Source organism: Pseudopipra pipra, chromosome 4, assembly GCF_036250125.1.
Source record: "Pseudopipra pipra isolate bDixPip1 chromosome 4, bDixPip1.hap1, whole genome shotgun sequence".
NCBI classification, from domain to species: Eukaryota; Metazoa; Chordata; class Aves; order Passeriformes; family Pipridae; genus Pseudopipra; species Pseudopipra pipra.
Window position 1 is genome coordinate 42,247,148 of NC_087552.1, and position 13,454 is coordinate 42,260,601.

Consider the following 13,454-nt stretch of genomic DNA (forward strand, 5'->3'; position numbering starts at 1 on the left):
TAATCTCCTAAAAAGGCAGTTTCAGTGAAAGGTTATGTTTTTTTGGTGACTGTGCTCCTGCTTGTGGGGCAAAAAAATGGAGTAAAATATCTCTCAGCAGTTTAGGCCTTTCTCCAACAAAGGGATAACACAGGACTTGTGTCTGATGAAGACACAAGTTGCATTGGTAAAATAAGTATTTATATCAAAGTAGCTTACATGAACGAAATCATGTATTTAGGCAAAAAGACATCTAATGAAACAGAAAACTGAGGGGACGGCAAGCATAAATCGATTTATTGCTTTCTTATTTCCCTTAACCCTTATGGCTTGTACTGACAAAAGTTCCTAACTGCAAACCAGGCATAGCTAGCAGGGTCAGACTAACAACTGATGTTGGGCTTCCCTGCATCCTTCCATCAGGCAAGGCAGCTTACTCATATGGTTCCAAATGTCGTAGGAACATAGTACAAAAACACATGAATGTCTATGCTGAGTTTGATCAAAGGCCTGTCTAACCCTGCCTTCTGTCTGTGATGGTGGTCATATGTAGAGATTAATATAGCAGCATGACAGTACTGTAGTTTTTCTTCCCACAATATGCTTTTGACCCCCAGAGTTTTAAGGCTGAAGGACTTTGCTGAGTCAAAGATGCTGTCTTTGTATTTTACAGCCTTAGATAGTTTATTTTTTTCAGTGAGTTTGTGTAGTCACCTTTGAACCTATGGAAGCTTTTAGTATCTGTGACATTTGCAGCAAGGCTTAACTATACACCTCACACTGTACTCTTAAGTTTGTTTTAAGACAGCCTCCTGGTAGTTTTTGTTTCTCTCACTGTTGCTAGTGTTTTGGAAGAGGCAGTGGAGAGTTTCTCACATATTTCTTCTCCATGCCACCCTTTTTTTATAGATCACTAGTGTCATAAGTTGTATTTTTTCCAGACTGCTTTCTCATAAATTTTATTAAAGGTGCTTCAATCCTTTGGTCATCCTTGGCCTTTTCTGAACTTTCTCCAGCTTTAAGGCAGCCTTTTTGAGGTGTGCTTTCTTTTTTTTTTTTAATCACAGAACTGATATTTCTGTAATCTGTCTACCATAGGTCCAAGATCTCATCTCAAAATGATAAAAATTGGCTCAGGGCCCACGTAGATGTGTAAAGCTAGGGTTGTTTCATGTGGACTTTGAAAAGTAGGATCTTACCCATATACATCACTTCATGTCTGCATCTCTTGAATGCTATCTGTGCTTATCTCCTAGTCACAGAGTGACAAGTGCTAATAACAAAATTTATGCAAAGTGGCAACTGCTGCTTGTCTCTCAAACATCAGTATTTGAATTTTCAGATCTTTTGTTAAATAATAAAAAACTCATTATTACCTGCACTCTGCTAGCATTTGTAAAATTGCCTTATCACCTGTCCCCCTCCAATATCTTTGCTAATTTGCCCGTGATACCCAACATGCATAACCACATACCACAATCTTCTTTAGCTCCTTCCTTTCTGCTTTGATGTTTCTACCAATGTCTGCCTTCTCTCCATTGTTACCTTTGACTGTAATAAGAAACTTGCTTGTTACATTTACCATCTTGTTCTCCACTTCTCTCCTGTACCCTTTGCCTGTTTATCCAACTCTTTTTTGTACCCCGTTAAAACCTGACAGTGAGTAAGAAGAAACTGGAGTCAATACCTGTCCATAACTGTGCAACCTCTGATGACAGTTATCCTACCAGTGCAAGGGACATAGTAAAAGTATGATAGAAATGAGACTGGGAGAGATCTCAAGAAATCTTAGTTTACACTCTTGTCTTGGAACAGGATGAATTGTATATAAAACATTCCTATCAGTTGCTTAGCACTTTATTATTAAGTAATAAGAGAATGCAGCAAATTTAACTCTTGTTCTGTCCCACAATACAAAATAATAGGGATGCAGCATATAGGAAGTGGTTTGATGTATTGTAATCAGGAAAGAATTTTTGGTTGCCTTGCTGTATTTTCTTTAGGTGCCAAAATTAGTCTCAAGCACAGCTACTATGTGTGTGTCACAGACTGATCTGAGATGCATAGTTCTCTCTTTCTGGGGAATCATAAATAAATCAACTAGAAATAATTGACGGTGGCTGTCCATTCAAAACCCAATCAATGCAAGCCTGAAAGTCTTTGTGACACTTTCTAAAAATGTCAGTTCCATTGCAGCCAGAGAATCAATATGTTTATTTAAAGAGACTTTTAAGAATAAAAAAGGGATTTTGGTTTAAAACAAAACCGTATGAATGGTAGGGCAAATCAGTACCTTTAGGCTCAATATAAAGGTAATTAATTTATTCTAGTAGGAGGAAAATTAGATTGGCGTGGTTTTGCTTGCGAAGATAATTGTTTTTTCCAGTCTGTTTTTGTTATCATATCCTAAATATAAAAATATTAAAAGAGTTAAGATCCATTATTGGTTTTTTGCTGGGAGACAGAATGAACAGTAAATTCCTTTCTGTATGACTTGTGAAATGTAGTCTAAAATGGTGTTATGGTAACAGCATATGTCCTTATTACATTACAAATATGAAATCATTAATTGTACTGTGCTTGTCAGCCAGCCATTAGTGGTCAATCTAGTAGTGTAACCACTTGTTTCTGTATCAAAAATACAGTTTTGGTCTGAAATTGTCCTTCTACAAAAGTGATCTCCTGCCATATACAAATGGCAAAGTCGCTCTTAATGTCTATAATTGACTTGTTAAAACTCAGAGCTCCCCAAGCTTTCCCTTTTTTAAAATATTAGTGAGAACCACCAGAGAGAAGTGCTCTTGAGTCAGGAGAGAGTTTAAAAAAATAAAATTGTTTTTCTCTCTCACACAAAATAAGATAAATATTTAATTCTCTGACAAATGAGAATGTTGAATGGTTGTGAATAATTGTTGCTCTCCCAAAACGATCGCATTCATTTTCATGCGATGCAGCACATACAAAGCTACTGAGATACTGCATCCTAATCACATTATATTCTATTCTGCTCATTCAGACATAGCTGGGAAAGTGTCTCAGGTGTTGATGGAGGCGTATTAACAATGCATTTCCTTCACATGCTAGGGAGGAATAGTCTTAGAATAGCAGTGAATTTTGGCCTGCAATTTCAATAAGGGATCATAAGCACTTAAACCCTTGTTCCAGGACAAAGACTGTCATATTTTCCTTTGTCCTGGGAACAGTTTCTGAAGGTCACAAGTCAGGGTGTAAAATCACTGATTATCTGGTCCTGGGAACTGATCTTATCCCAGCTCAGCTGAATCAGTGGTTTCATATGCTGGCCTTTACTTTAATAGGCCCTGGATGTAATTCCATTTGAGAAAGATCTCCAACACGTGGGAAGATTGAAGGTTTATGTGTTACAGTTCACTTCATACAATAAACATGTGTCACAGTAAAAGGGAAACTTTGAACAGTCTTGGCAGGAAAAGCAGACACCCTTTACCACAAGCAAGAATGATCTTTAATTTTCCTACCTGTTTAATTTTGCTCTATACATATTGATCTTTACATGCAAAAGAGGCAGAGGACAACTTTCAAGCCATGAGAACAGACTCTAGATAGTGTAAATAAATGTAGGGCCTGGAGCAGTTTTATCCCTCCAGGTCCCATTAGCCATAGTTAAGGTTAACATGCATCAAACCTTGTGAGTTTGCTTGTTGTATCAGCTGAGATGCCACTACATTTTTCAAAGCCCCACTGATGATTGTTAAAAATGCAGTATGTGCTGTCCATTGACTGGAGGTACCATGGTTTTTTGTCAGTTTGTCATTTTCAACAGTTGCAATGTTTTCTGCTTTCCATCTCCTCTTTTGAGCTTCTGCAGTGCAAAGTAAAGCTCTTGCTTTCCTTCCTCCACAATTCCACACTGTGCAAAAGGGGGATTGAGCAGTTTAATCCTTCATCTGAAACTAAATGAAGAAAAGTAGATTATTAGTGTTGGATATTATTATTAACCCATATGCATATAACAGAGTTGGAAAGTTAGGTCTCACCTGTAATTCAGGTGGCAGTCATGACTGAAGACTCATTTCAACTAATGTTTTCTTCCCCCAGTGTATGTAATAGGTTTATTGGCCACTTTTCACTGAAAAAGCCACTCTGATAAGCATGAGAACTAGTTGGTAATTTTGTTTGAATGCTTCGCAAGGGGCAAAGAAAGAAGCAAGGTTTGGTTTCAGCTCCCGCTTCCCTGCTCCAAAAGGAAACTCTCGGTCAAAATACAAGCATGTTGTCAGGGTGTTGTGGGGAAGCTGACAATGCCATGGGTCATCCCATGACTTTGTCAAGTTCCTATCTGTTTCTCTTTGCAGTACGACTTTGTGGAGCTCCTGGATGGCAGCCGGCTGATCGCAAGGGAGCAACGCAACCTGCTGGAGTCAGAGCGAGCGGGGCGGCAGGCGAGGTCTGTCAGTCTCCACGAGGCAGGTTTTATCCAGTATTTGGATTCTGGCATCTGGCACCTTGCCTTTTACAATGATGGGAAAAATGCAGAGCAGGTGTCTTTTAATACCATAATTATAGGTAAGCATAATCTTTAAAGCTCTTACCAAATGCTAGTTACTGGTCAGGTTTTTTAGAAATACATAGATAAGTTTTCATAGTTAAATGATCTTTTTTTTTCATGGGTTTTCCAGTCACAGTGTTTCCTTTGCTGCTCAGAATAAAACACAGAGTGTATATTTTAATTTCTTCATATAAAGCATAGGGGCTGTGCCTTCTAGTAAAATGATGTTTGAAAGGACACTGTTTTGAAGTATTTGTTAAATGACACAGGGCACAGATTATAAGTATGGAGCTCATATAGTTTTACCATTATAATTTTAGCCTTTTTGTTGGAATATAATGTCCTAAGATACTAGAGGCATCAGCAATAGAAGATCACAGCTATTTGTGCTCTTCAAACAAACCAAACATAAACACTTCTTGGAGCAAGAGCACGCTGTCAGATAGTAGTGGTTCACATGATAAGTACTTCAAGCAGTGGGCATCTGTAAATTATCCTTCTCTTTTTCCCTTTAGAGTCTGTGGTGGAATGCCCCCGAAATTGCCATGGTAATGGTGAATGTGTTTCTGGATCCTGCCATTGTTTTCCTGGGTTTCTGGGCCCCGATTGTTCGAGAGGTAAATCAACCCAATGCTTTTCTCGAGTCAGTCTAAGTGAGCATGAAGACAAATACATCAGAAAAGCAACTTCTTACATGTTCTTCTTTATAAAGCTTTGATGACGACCTTGGTTTTAATTTTTCTGCCATGTTTTGTTTCACAGCAGCCTGCCCAGTGCTGTGCAGTGGCAATGGGCAGTACTCCAAAGGACGCTGCCTGTGTTACAGCGGCTGGAAGGGCACCGAGTGTGATGTGCCTACAAGTCAGTGCATTGATCCCCAGTGTGGGGGCCGGGGCATTTGCATCATGGGCTCTTGTGCCTGCAACTCTGGGTATAAAGGAGAAAACTGTGAAGAAGGTAAATTAGCATATATTTACACCAGCGTAGGCTGTTGTTTACGACAGGTTTACAGCTGGCACATCCAGCTGTATCAATTTTTCTAGATCTAGATCTTATGCACTAACCATGTTTCTTCAAAAATCATTTTAGAATACTACAAATCAAGTTTGGGAATCACTAGTATCTCTGAATTCTACATAATTATTATGCCTTATTTATTCTCAAGTAAGTAGTGGGAAAATTCTGAGTAACATGCATTATCTTTTTGCTTGCCAGTATTTTTTTTTTTCTGGCTGAGTTCAGCTAAGAAGAAAGCACCCAAAATACAGATGTAGGAATACTTAATGAATTTTCACAGTATAGAGTGAATCGCTAATGTATTGCATTTGTTAGTGATCTTTTCCACTGACCACATTGTGGAAAGTGCTGATTCAAGTGCATCAGAGTGAAAAATGATGCATCGTTTTTGTATCCCAGAGATGTGTATAATAATATTGGTTCTGATGTGCAGCAAAATGCAGTTCGTTTTCCATTCTGCTTTTTTAGGAAGTAAAAAGTGCCATTTTCTTCCTCAATCAAATTGATTTTATTGATCTCCACATACAAAGTAATGCAATTAAGTCTCTGGAATTAAATTTTCAGACCATTGACCCTACAAGTGTAACATTTTATTGAGTCAAATTGCTAAATTAAATCTCGTCATCTAAGGCACATTAAAGTGAATTAAGACAGATAGACAGGATGCAACTCATTCATTTCTGAGACAAGTTGAGGGTCCTGTACAGCTGTCAAAACTGTATAGCAGTGGATGGGGTCAGTTCATACCAAGTGCTGCAGGGAATCCGAACACTTGTTACACTGTGATTAGGGAGAATCAAGATCAGTTGCCCGAGACTCAAAGCCAATCTTCTTGTTATTCAGAAAAATTAGCAAACCTTGAAAGATTCTCCGTTAACTCAGTGGTAACCTGTAATTGTCTTCATGACAGTTATGTGCATGCACAGATTTCATAGTATCAGAAAGTGATGTGGAAACAAGGTGTTCTTACAAGGAAAATTGCAGCTATGCAAGTAGTGATGACAAAGAGTGATTTAACTTGTAGCCAGAGAAGGGAGGCTGGCATCAAGATACCTTGGTTCACTCTGTCTTTTCCTCACTCATTGTAATGAAAGAAAGGTGAACTTCTCAGCATCAACTTACTAATGTTTACTTTTAAGGTGAATGCAATACTGCCTATTTCATAAGGTCTTAAAATATGAATTAAGCCCAAAAGTGCCATGAGCATCTAGGAGTTGATTACTGTTGTCAGGAATGACAGGTTTAAACTGACCTTTCTCATCTCCCTGCAGCGGATTGCTTGGACCCAGCCTGCTCCAGCCACGGCATGTGCATCCACGGCGAGTGCCACTGCAACCCGGGCTGGGGTGGCAACAACTGTGAAATCCTGAAGACAATGTGCTCTGACCAGTGCTCTGGTCATGGCACCTACCTGCAAGAGAGTGGTACCTGCACCTGCGACCCCAACTGGACAGGTCCAGATTGCTCCAATGGTAAGAGTTCAAAGCACTGGCATTTTGTAAAATGTTCTTATCCTAAATAGGAGCATTTTAATGACAGTATTTTGTAAAGGCCTGACCTGCTGAGCTGATTGATGTCTTGGAGTTGACTTCAGCATGAACTGTGAATTGATTCAAAGGTTCAAAATATTTGGTGAGTTTGAAAGATTTGAAAATCAATGTATTTGTTTGTATCTTTTCGCTGCATTCACCTGGTAACTTCAGGTATTCTGCATAATCTTACCTCATACATCTGTTTAGAAACTTGAAACTACACTTGTGAAACCAGAGACAGTCACATTTTAAAAATCTCTTCTACTATTTGGAGCCATTTTTCTTGAAAAACAGACAGCATTCAAGTTTGAAGGCAAAGGGAATGCGAGAATGAATCTTAAACAGCTTTCAAGGCAGGGTACAGGCTGCCAGGGTAGAAGGAGTTGGTAGGAGTGAAGAACAGAGGGATTTCTTGAAATATGAAACTGAGCTTATTAAACCCATAGTCTGAGCTTAGAAACAAAAGGAGAAAACTAGAGGTAGTAGCACAGAGAGCAAAATCTAAATATTTATAAAGTATGACAGCAGCTTTTTGACAAATATGATTTTTTAGGATCTTGTTTGGTAGCCACATATCAAAAAACAAATCATGTCTAACTGTGAGACATATATTTGTCTAAACCAGTTCACCTAAGAACTCAGACATTTTGTTAATGAAAACTGAACACATGGGCTAGCTGGGTTTATGCCAGCTTATGAATAAATATAACTTTTTCATGAGGAACCATCTTTTTAAAACAAATGTACTTCCTGACCAGGATCTGTGATACTCCATTATGTTTTATGCATACAAGAGTGATAGGACAGAGTTCCAAACATTCAAGAAAAAGTGACAGAAGAAAACGTTGTCTTCTGTGAAATTTGTTTAGAAGAAAAAATTCTTCTCTGAGCATTTCTGGCACTAAAACTGACTATTTATGAGAGACCCTTCCTACTTCTCAGACAAAACATGGATCCCCTATTTATTGACACAATGTTCTCTACACTTTTTTTTGATGACCAATTATGCTTCATCTTTTACTTATGTTTCAAGGAATGATTTGTCATTAAAATAACATAAAATGTTTCTAATCTCAAATATTTCAAATATGTCAGACTCAAAAAAGAGCTTTGTAAAGCCGTGCGCAGATTATTTGCAGAAGCTGTGCAAAACGACCTTCAGAGTAGTACACTAAAAAAGTAAATGTTGCCCATAAACATGTTGTTAAATTGCTCGATGAAGAAAAGAATGAGTTATTTCCATCAGAGGGTTTCATAGGTTTGAAATCAGCAGAGCTTTCCTCTATCTTCATCAGCAGTTTGTCCGTTAATTAGCCCTTCAATTCCACTTCAATTAAATTAGCTCTAATTAATAAATTCATTACAAAGATTGACGCATCTTGCTCAAAGGTAGTGTGCTAAAAGCTGATAAACACCTTCACCCTAATGAAAAATTGATTAGATTGAAAAGAAATAAACCTTTCTTTCTTGGAGCTGTGTTGACGTTTTGTGCCTCCTAAAGTTAACCAAACCATCTTGCATCTCTTAATCAAAAATTTAATTCAAAGTAGATATAAAATGCTATATAAGGGGCAAAAAAAAGGGGAGGGGGAAATCACAGCTGTCTTTCTCCACAGAGGTTTTGGGCTGTTTCTTACAGGAAATATCGCAGCTCCTTGATGCTGTTTAATGTTCCACAGCACTTTGAGACAGCCGGAAGAATAACACTGTTGATTGGGAAGCTAGAAACCTTTCCTGCACTGATGAAATTTTCTTTTGCTGTTAAAAATAGTTTTGATCTTTTATTCCTGAGTTACTTGTTGTCTTTTACAAGAAAACGAAAACTAAATACAGCACTTCTGTGAACCAGTACATGGCTACAACCAGCTATATGCCAAGAAATTAAAGAAGTCCCTTAGGCTGTATTGTATCTCCTCTTGGTTTTCTGTTGTTTGCTTAGCAGAAGTAAAGCTTGCTGGAATCTGACTAAATGAACCAAAACTGTAAATGCAAAACCTAGCAGTCTAAATTATCATCTTGTATTAGCTGAGACTTAATATCCGTTGTTTGGGCTCTGACTACCTTTGGCTCTTAATATATTTTTCAATTATTCTATCAGATACAAGATCCTGTAAATGACAAGTTAAATTGCTGTATGTTGATTTATTTTTTTTTAACAAACTATTATTTAAACCAGACTGTTCATAGCTGTCACTGATACAAATTTACTGAAAGTAAAAGAGAATCATCTTTTATATTTAACAGATATGTCAGTGTGTCAGCATAGTAATAATTTGTCTCACTGAGGCTGATTCTTTATAATGAAAAAATGTGTCAGAAATGGCACATTTTAACTTTGAAAGAAAACAGGGAGAAGAGTATGGAGGGGAAACCTTGTTAAAATGAACTTCATCATATTAGATTTTCACTCAGAACACACAGTGATCTAGGTATATGTTACATTTAGTCACCGTGAGTACAGTGTAAGTTCAGCTAGGTCTAAGTGCCATGTAATCTAAGATAAAAACGGTTATTCTTAAGATATATGTGATCACAAAAAACATGATTGAAAATTGCTCAGAGATAGCAAAAGAGCTGTGAATGCTTAAGCATCACTAAAGTATGCTGGCTAAGTGACCATGAGCAAAGAGATAAAACTGTACTCTCTGTTCTGTTGGATCTTACATAAAAATGTCTTTCACAGTAAATTCCTTCGATTTAGCTTTCAAATATTTTGCCTTTTTTATTCTTCACATGTTGAATTAAAATGTAGCAATGCTAATTAATACATACCCTCTCTCTCCCCTGTGCTCTCTGCCCCCTTTTCTCCCCCTCTCTCCTCTCAAATGCAGAAATCTGTTCCGTGGACTGCGGCACGCACGGTGTGTGCATGGGTGGCACGTGTCGCTGCGAGGAGGGCTGGACGGGCGCAGCCTGCAACCAGAGAGCCTGCCATCCCCGCTGCGCGGAGCATGGCACCTGCAAGGACGGGAAGTGTGAATGTAGCCAGGGATGGAACGGAGAGCACTGTACCATTGGTAGGCCGGCTATGCTTTACGCTGTCTTCGCTGCAAAATTCAAACAGCCAGCGCTGCTGGCCATGTCTGAATAAGAAGTGCATTACTTTGAAGAATGTTTCTTCAAACAGAATATTAGCACATGTCAGTCTGTGGAAAGGAGTTGATATTTTAAGAAAGGAAATGGTTATATAATGGCTCATGAGTTCTTTGTACCTAGTGTGCTATGAAAACAAGGTGGAAGAATTTCCCTTTCAATCTTTTCCCTTTAACTGCCTTTCTGTGAGGAGGAAGTAACTTTTATTTTTAACTGTAAATATATTACTTGATTTGTGCTTTTCTGTTTTTATGTGATAGCTTTATGTCTTTTGGAAATGAAACTTCCTATTGTTTTTCTTTCTTTTTATTTTTTTTTAAGGAGAAGAAGCTCTATAAAGTGACTTGCCTATGCAAAAATGTTGCTTCCACCATATAATAAATGTGATATAGCTGCCCAAAATTATCTTCCTGTCAACATAGGGTTCTATTTTAGAATGCTCTCAAATTTATTACATGTTAATAATGTAACAGCAGTTTAATACAGCTGACTGAGAAGAAACCATCCTTATTACAGCTTCTGTGTTTCTGTAACCAAGTTAGTTCTAGTACCTGAAAAACTTTGGAAGTTACTGTGCCTTTATCGATGGAGCTTTCCGTACTCAGTTATTTACAGTCCGTATGTCCCATATACAGTAGGATATCCCTCTCCACTATGCAGGCTTTGACAGTGAGCTGGCATGAGAAATTATGCATGTAAATAAGAAGACTAAGAAAAAGTGGAGCTGTGGTGCTAAGAAATTCCCTTCCACACTAATTCCCCTTTGTACAAAACGCTGCAGGTCTGTAACTATTGCATGGCAACAGGTAGGAAACACAGGCAAAGGAACTGGCAGTGGTTTACATGCAAGAGATGTCTAGTTTGTACTTAGGTGTACAAAGCTTATCAAAGGCTGTGACACAAGTAACAGTGCGACTGAAGTATTTAAGGGACACATCTCACAAGTATGAGAAACAGCATGGCTAAGCACTTAGAGGTGGATTGAATAGGCAACAAAAGAGGTAGCCACAGGTCAGACAAAGGCAAGTGTAACATTGAGTGGTGAGGAAATCACGAACAATCTGAAGAGTCAAAAAAAAATCAATTAAAAATCACATAGTTTTATGTTTGGAGACATGGAGGAAAGACAGTTAAAAGAGGTGATGTAGCTGAAGCAACAGGATAGGATGGTAGGTCTAACAGCAGTGGAGCTGATAGATGTCAATATGGAATTGTTTGCTTTTAGCACAAGCTAAAAAGAGGCTGGAGCATCTTAACTTTCATGGAATTTTTGGAAGGACTCTAATTCTGAATATGTTAGCATAGCTAAGCCATCACTGAGGCACGAGTATTTTGAAAATAGTAAAACCCAAGCTGCGTTCCTGGCTCGTTTATAGCCCTGACTAAGAGGTGGGTGGGTTTGCTGTGCTTGGTGTTCGTGAGAAGCAGTGGTGGGAGCTTTGAGGGCAGGGAAATGGAGGGCCTGTTACAACTATATTAACTGATAACCACATCATTGCACCGGGAAGATGAGGCAAGGTTTTGTTTTGTAGAAGGGAGTCAGGTGTGAAAGTAGTAAGATTGACTTGTAAATTATTTTTTACAGCAATCACAATTGATTATTATTATTATTATTATTATTATTATTATTATTATTATTATTATTATTATTATTATTATTATTATTATTTACTAATGAGACTGCTCAGACATAGGAAAGAGGACGAATCAAGGTGCATCTGCAGAATCACAGGGAGAATCAATAGGGTTAACATTTTTGAGGAGCTTCCAGAAAACATGCTGACAAAGAGAGTAGAGAGGTGGGGAGAGAACTGCTTTCTGAACAACAAAAGAAAGTAAATATTTAGAAGTAGGATAAAGCCTTTCCCTTGACTGCTTTAACTTGCCAAGGAGCAATTACTCAGCAGATTGCTCTGCTGTTGGTCTCACTGACCTTGGCAGCATTTCAAGGGTTGTAGTTATATACGGATGAACTGCTCTTGAACAATTTTTCCAACATATTAAGCACAAACAAGTTTTTTCTCAGCATTGGGCGAACAGGTCTGTCTTCCCACCTGTTTATTCTTTAAATGGGTGTTTACTTTGTGGCTGCTGCTGTTAAGATAGTTTGATTAGTTATTATTGCCCTTACAGCCTCCAATACAAGTAAGGAGGTACAAGCTCTAGCCTGCTGTTATATTTATTTTTTTTGAGCTGTTTTTTTCAGGAGCCCAGTGTTACAGAGAAGCCAGCTTATTTTATTGCTCATTTCCAAGAGTACTTACTCTTTGTGGGGTAAAAATTGCTGCCTCCTCAGCTTGGCAGATGAAGAGTCAAATTGCTTTTCTCTCACCCGCCCTACAGTAGGTAATAGGTCTTTCTGAGCAGTAAATTTCAGAACACAAGGGACTTCAGAATGTTTTTCTATGCAAACCAGTTTCTTATGGTCACCCTCCATTTGTAACACAGGCGTTTTATGCCACTTACAACTCTCGACTTAGTAGCAGAATCTTTACATAATTTGTGTTATGCATATGAAAGACTCCCGCTCATTCTGCCTTTATATGTCTAAAAATAAACAATTGCACTCTTCTTATTTCTGAAAGTCATTAACAATTTAGCTGCCATACTGTGAAGTACTTTAGAAATGCAAATATGTTTCTTTGTTGCAGCTATTAGCTGGAAGCCTGTGAAGGGCAACAGCCAAAATTTACAACTTCTTTGGGAAAGGAATATTCCAAAGAAGTTGCAAATCTTAAAGGCAATTGACTGTATTCACTTTTTGGGAAAGGAATAGACCTCCAGATCTTTAGGTGGATGTAAAGAATGGGATAGATATGTATGCATTACTCATGGGGGCGCTAACTGGAATGTATACTGAATCATCTAAATCCATAACTCTTTTGTTCAAAGAGTTTATGGTATTTTTGTGAAGCATGAATGCTGTTTAAAATGGTAAAAAAATTTTTGCATCTCAGCTAATGATTTTTATATATTTCTAAATACTGACTATCTGTCCAGTCTCATTTTCAGTTAACCCACTGGTTAACTGTTGTAAGTTGATGTGTTCAAAGGTAGAATGAAGGAAAAAACAAACCTATCTCCTTAATTAAAACAAGGTAGTCCTCAGTTTTATTTCTCTCTAATACCCTTTAAACCTTGATTGCTTTTTGAGTTATGCTGATTTTTACATATATTTCAAAATATTCAAATGGAATTTAGCCAAAGGAAATTTTGATTGCTCTCAGCTCCCAGATACCTTTTGTTGTGTTGGTTTTTTTTATTTCAAAACTTCAGAATGTTGGGAAGCGAAATCATAGGTGATT

The 13,454-nt window shown here is 37.9% G+C and overlaps 1 protein-coding gene across 41 annotated transcripts in view; it reads left to right on the forward strand.

Moving 5' to 3' along the window:
• TENM3 (teneurin transmembrane protein 3) overlaps window positions 1-13,454 on the forward strand; it is a 1,314,794-nt gene that overhangs the window by 1,224,757 nt on the left and 76,583 nt on the right. For 40 of the 41 annotated variants that reach the window (XM_064652558.1, XM_064652559.1, XM_064652557.1 and 37 more), the window contains 5 exons: window positions 4,314-4,524; window positions 5,023-5,124; window positions 5,270-5,464; window positions 6,796-6,996; window positions 9,888-10,073. In XM_064652558.1, the coding sequence (XP_064508628.1) occupies window positions 4,314-4,524; window positions 5,023-5,124; window positions 5,270-5,464; window positions 6,796-6,996; window positions 9,888-10,073 (895 nt within the window). The remainder of the gene's footprint in view (window positions 1-4,313; window positions 4,525-5,022; window positions 5,125-5,269; window positions 5,465-6,795; window positions 6,997-9,887; window positions 10,074-13,454) is intronic. The other variant, XM_064652572.1, reaches the window with a different exon arrangement.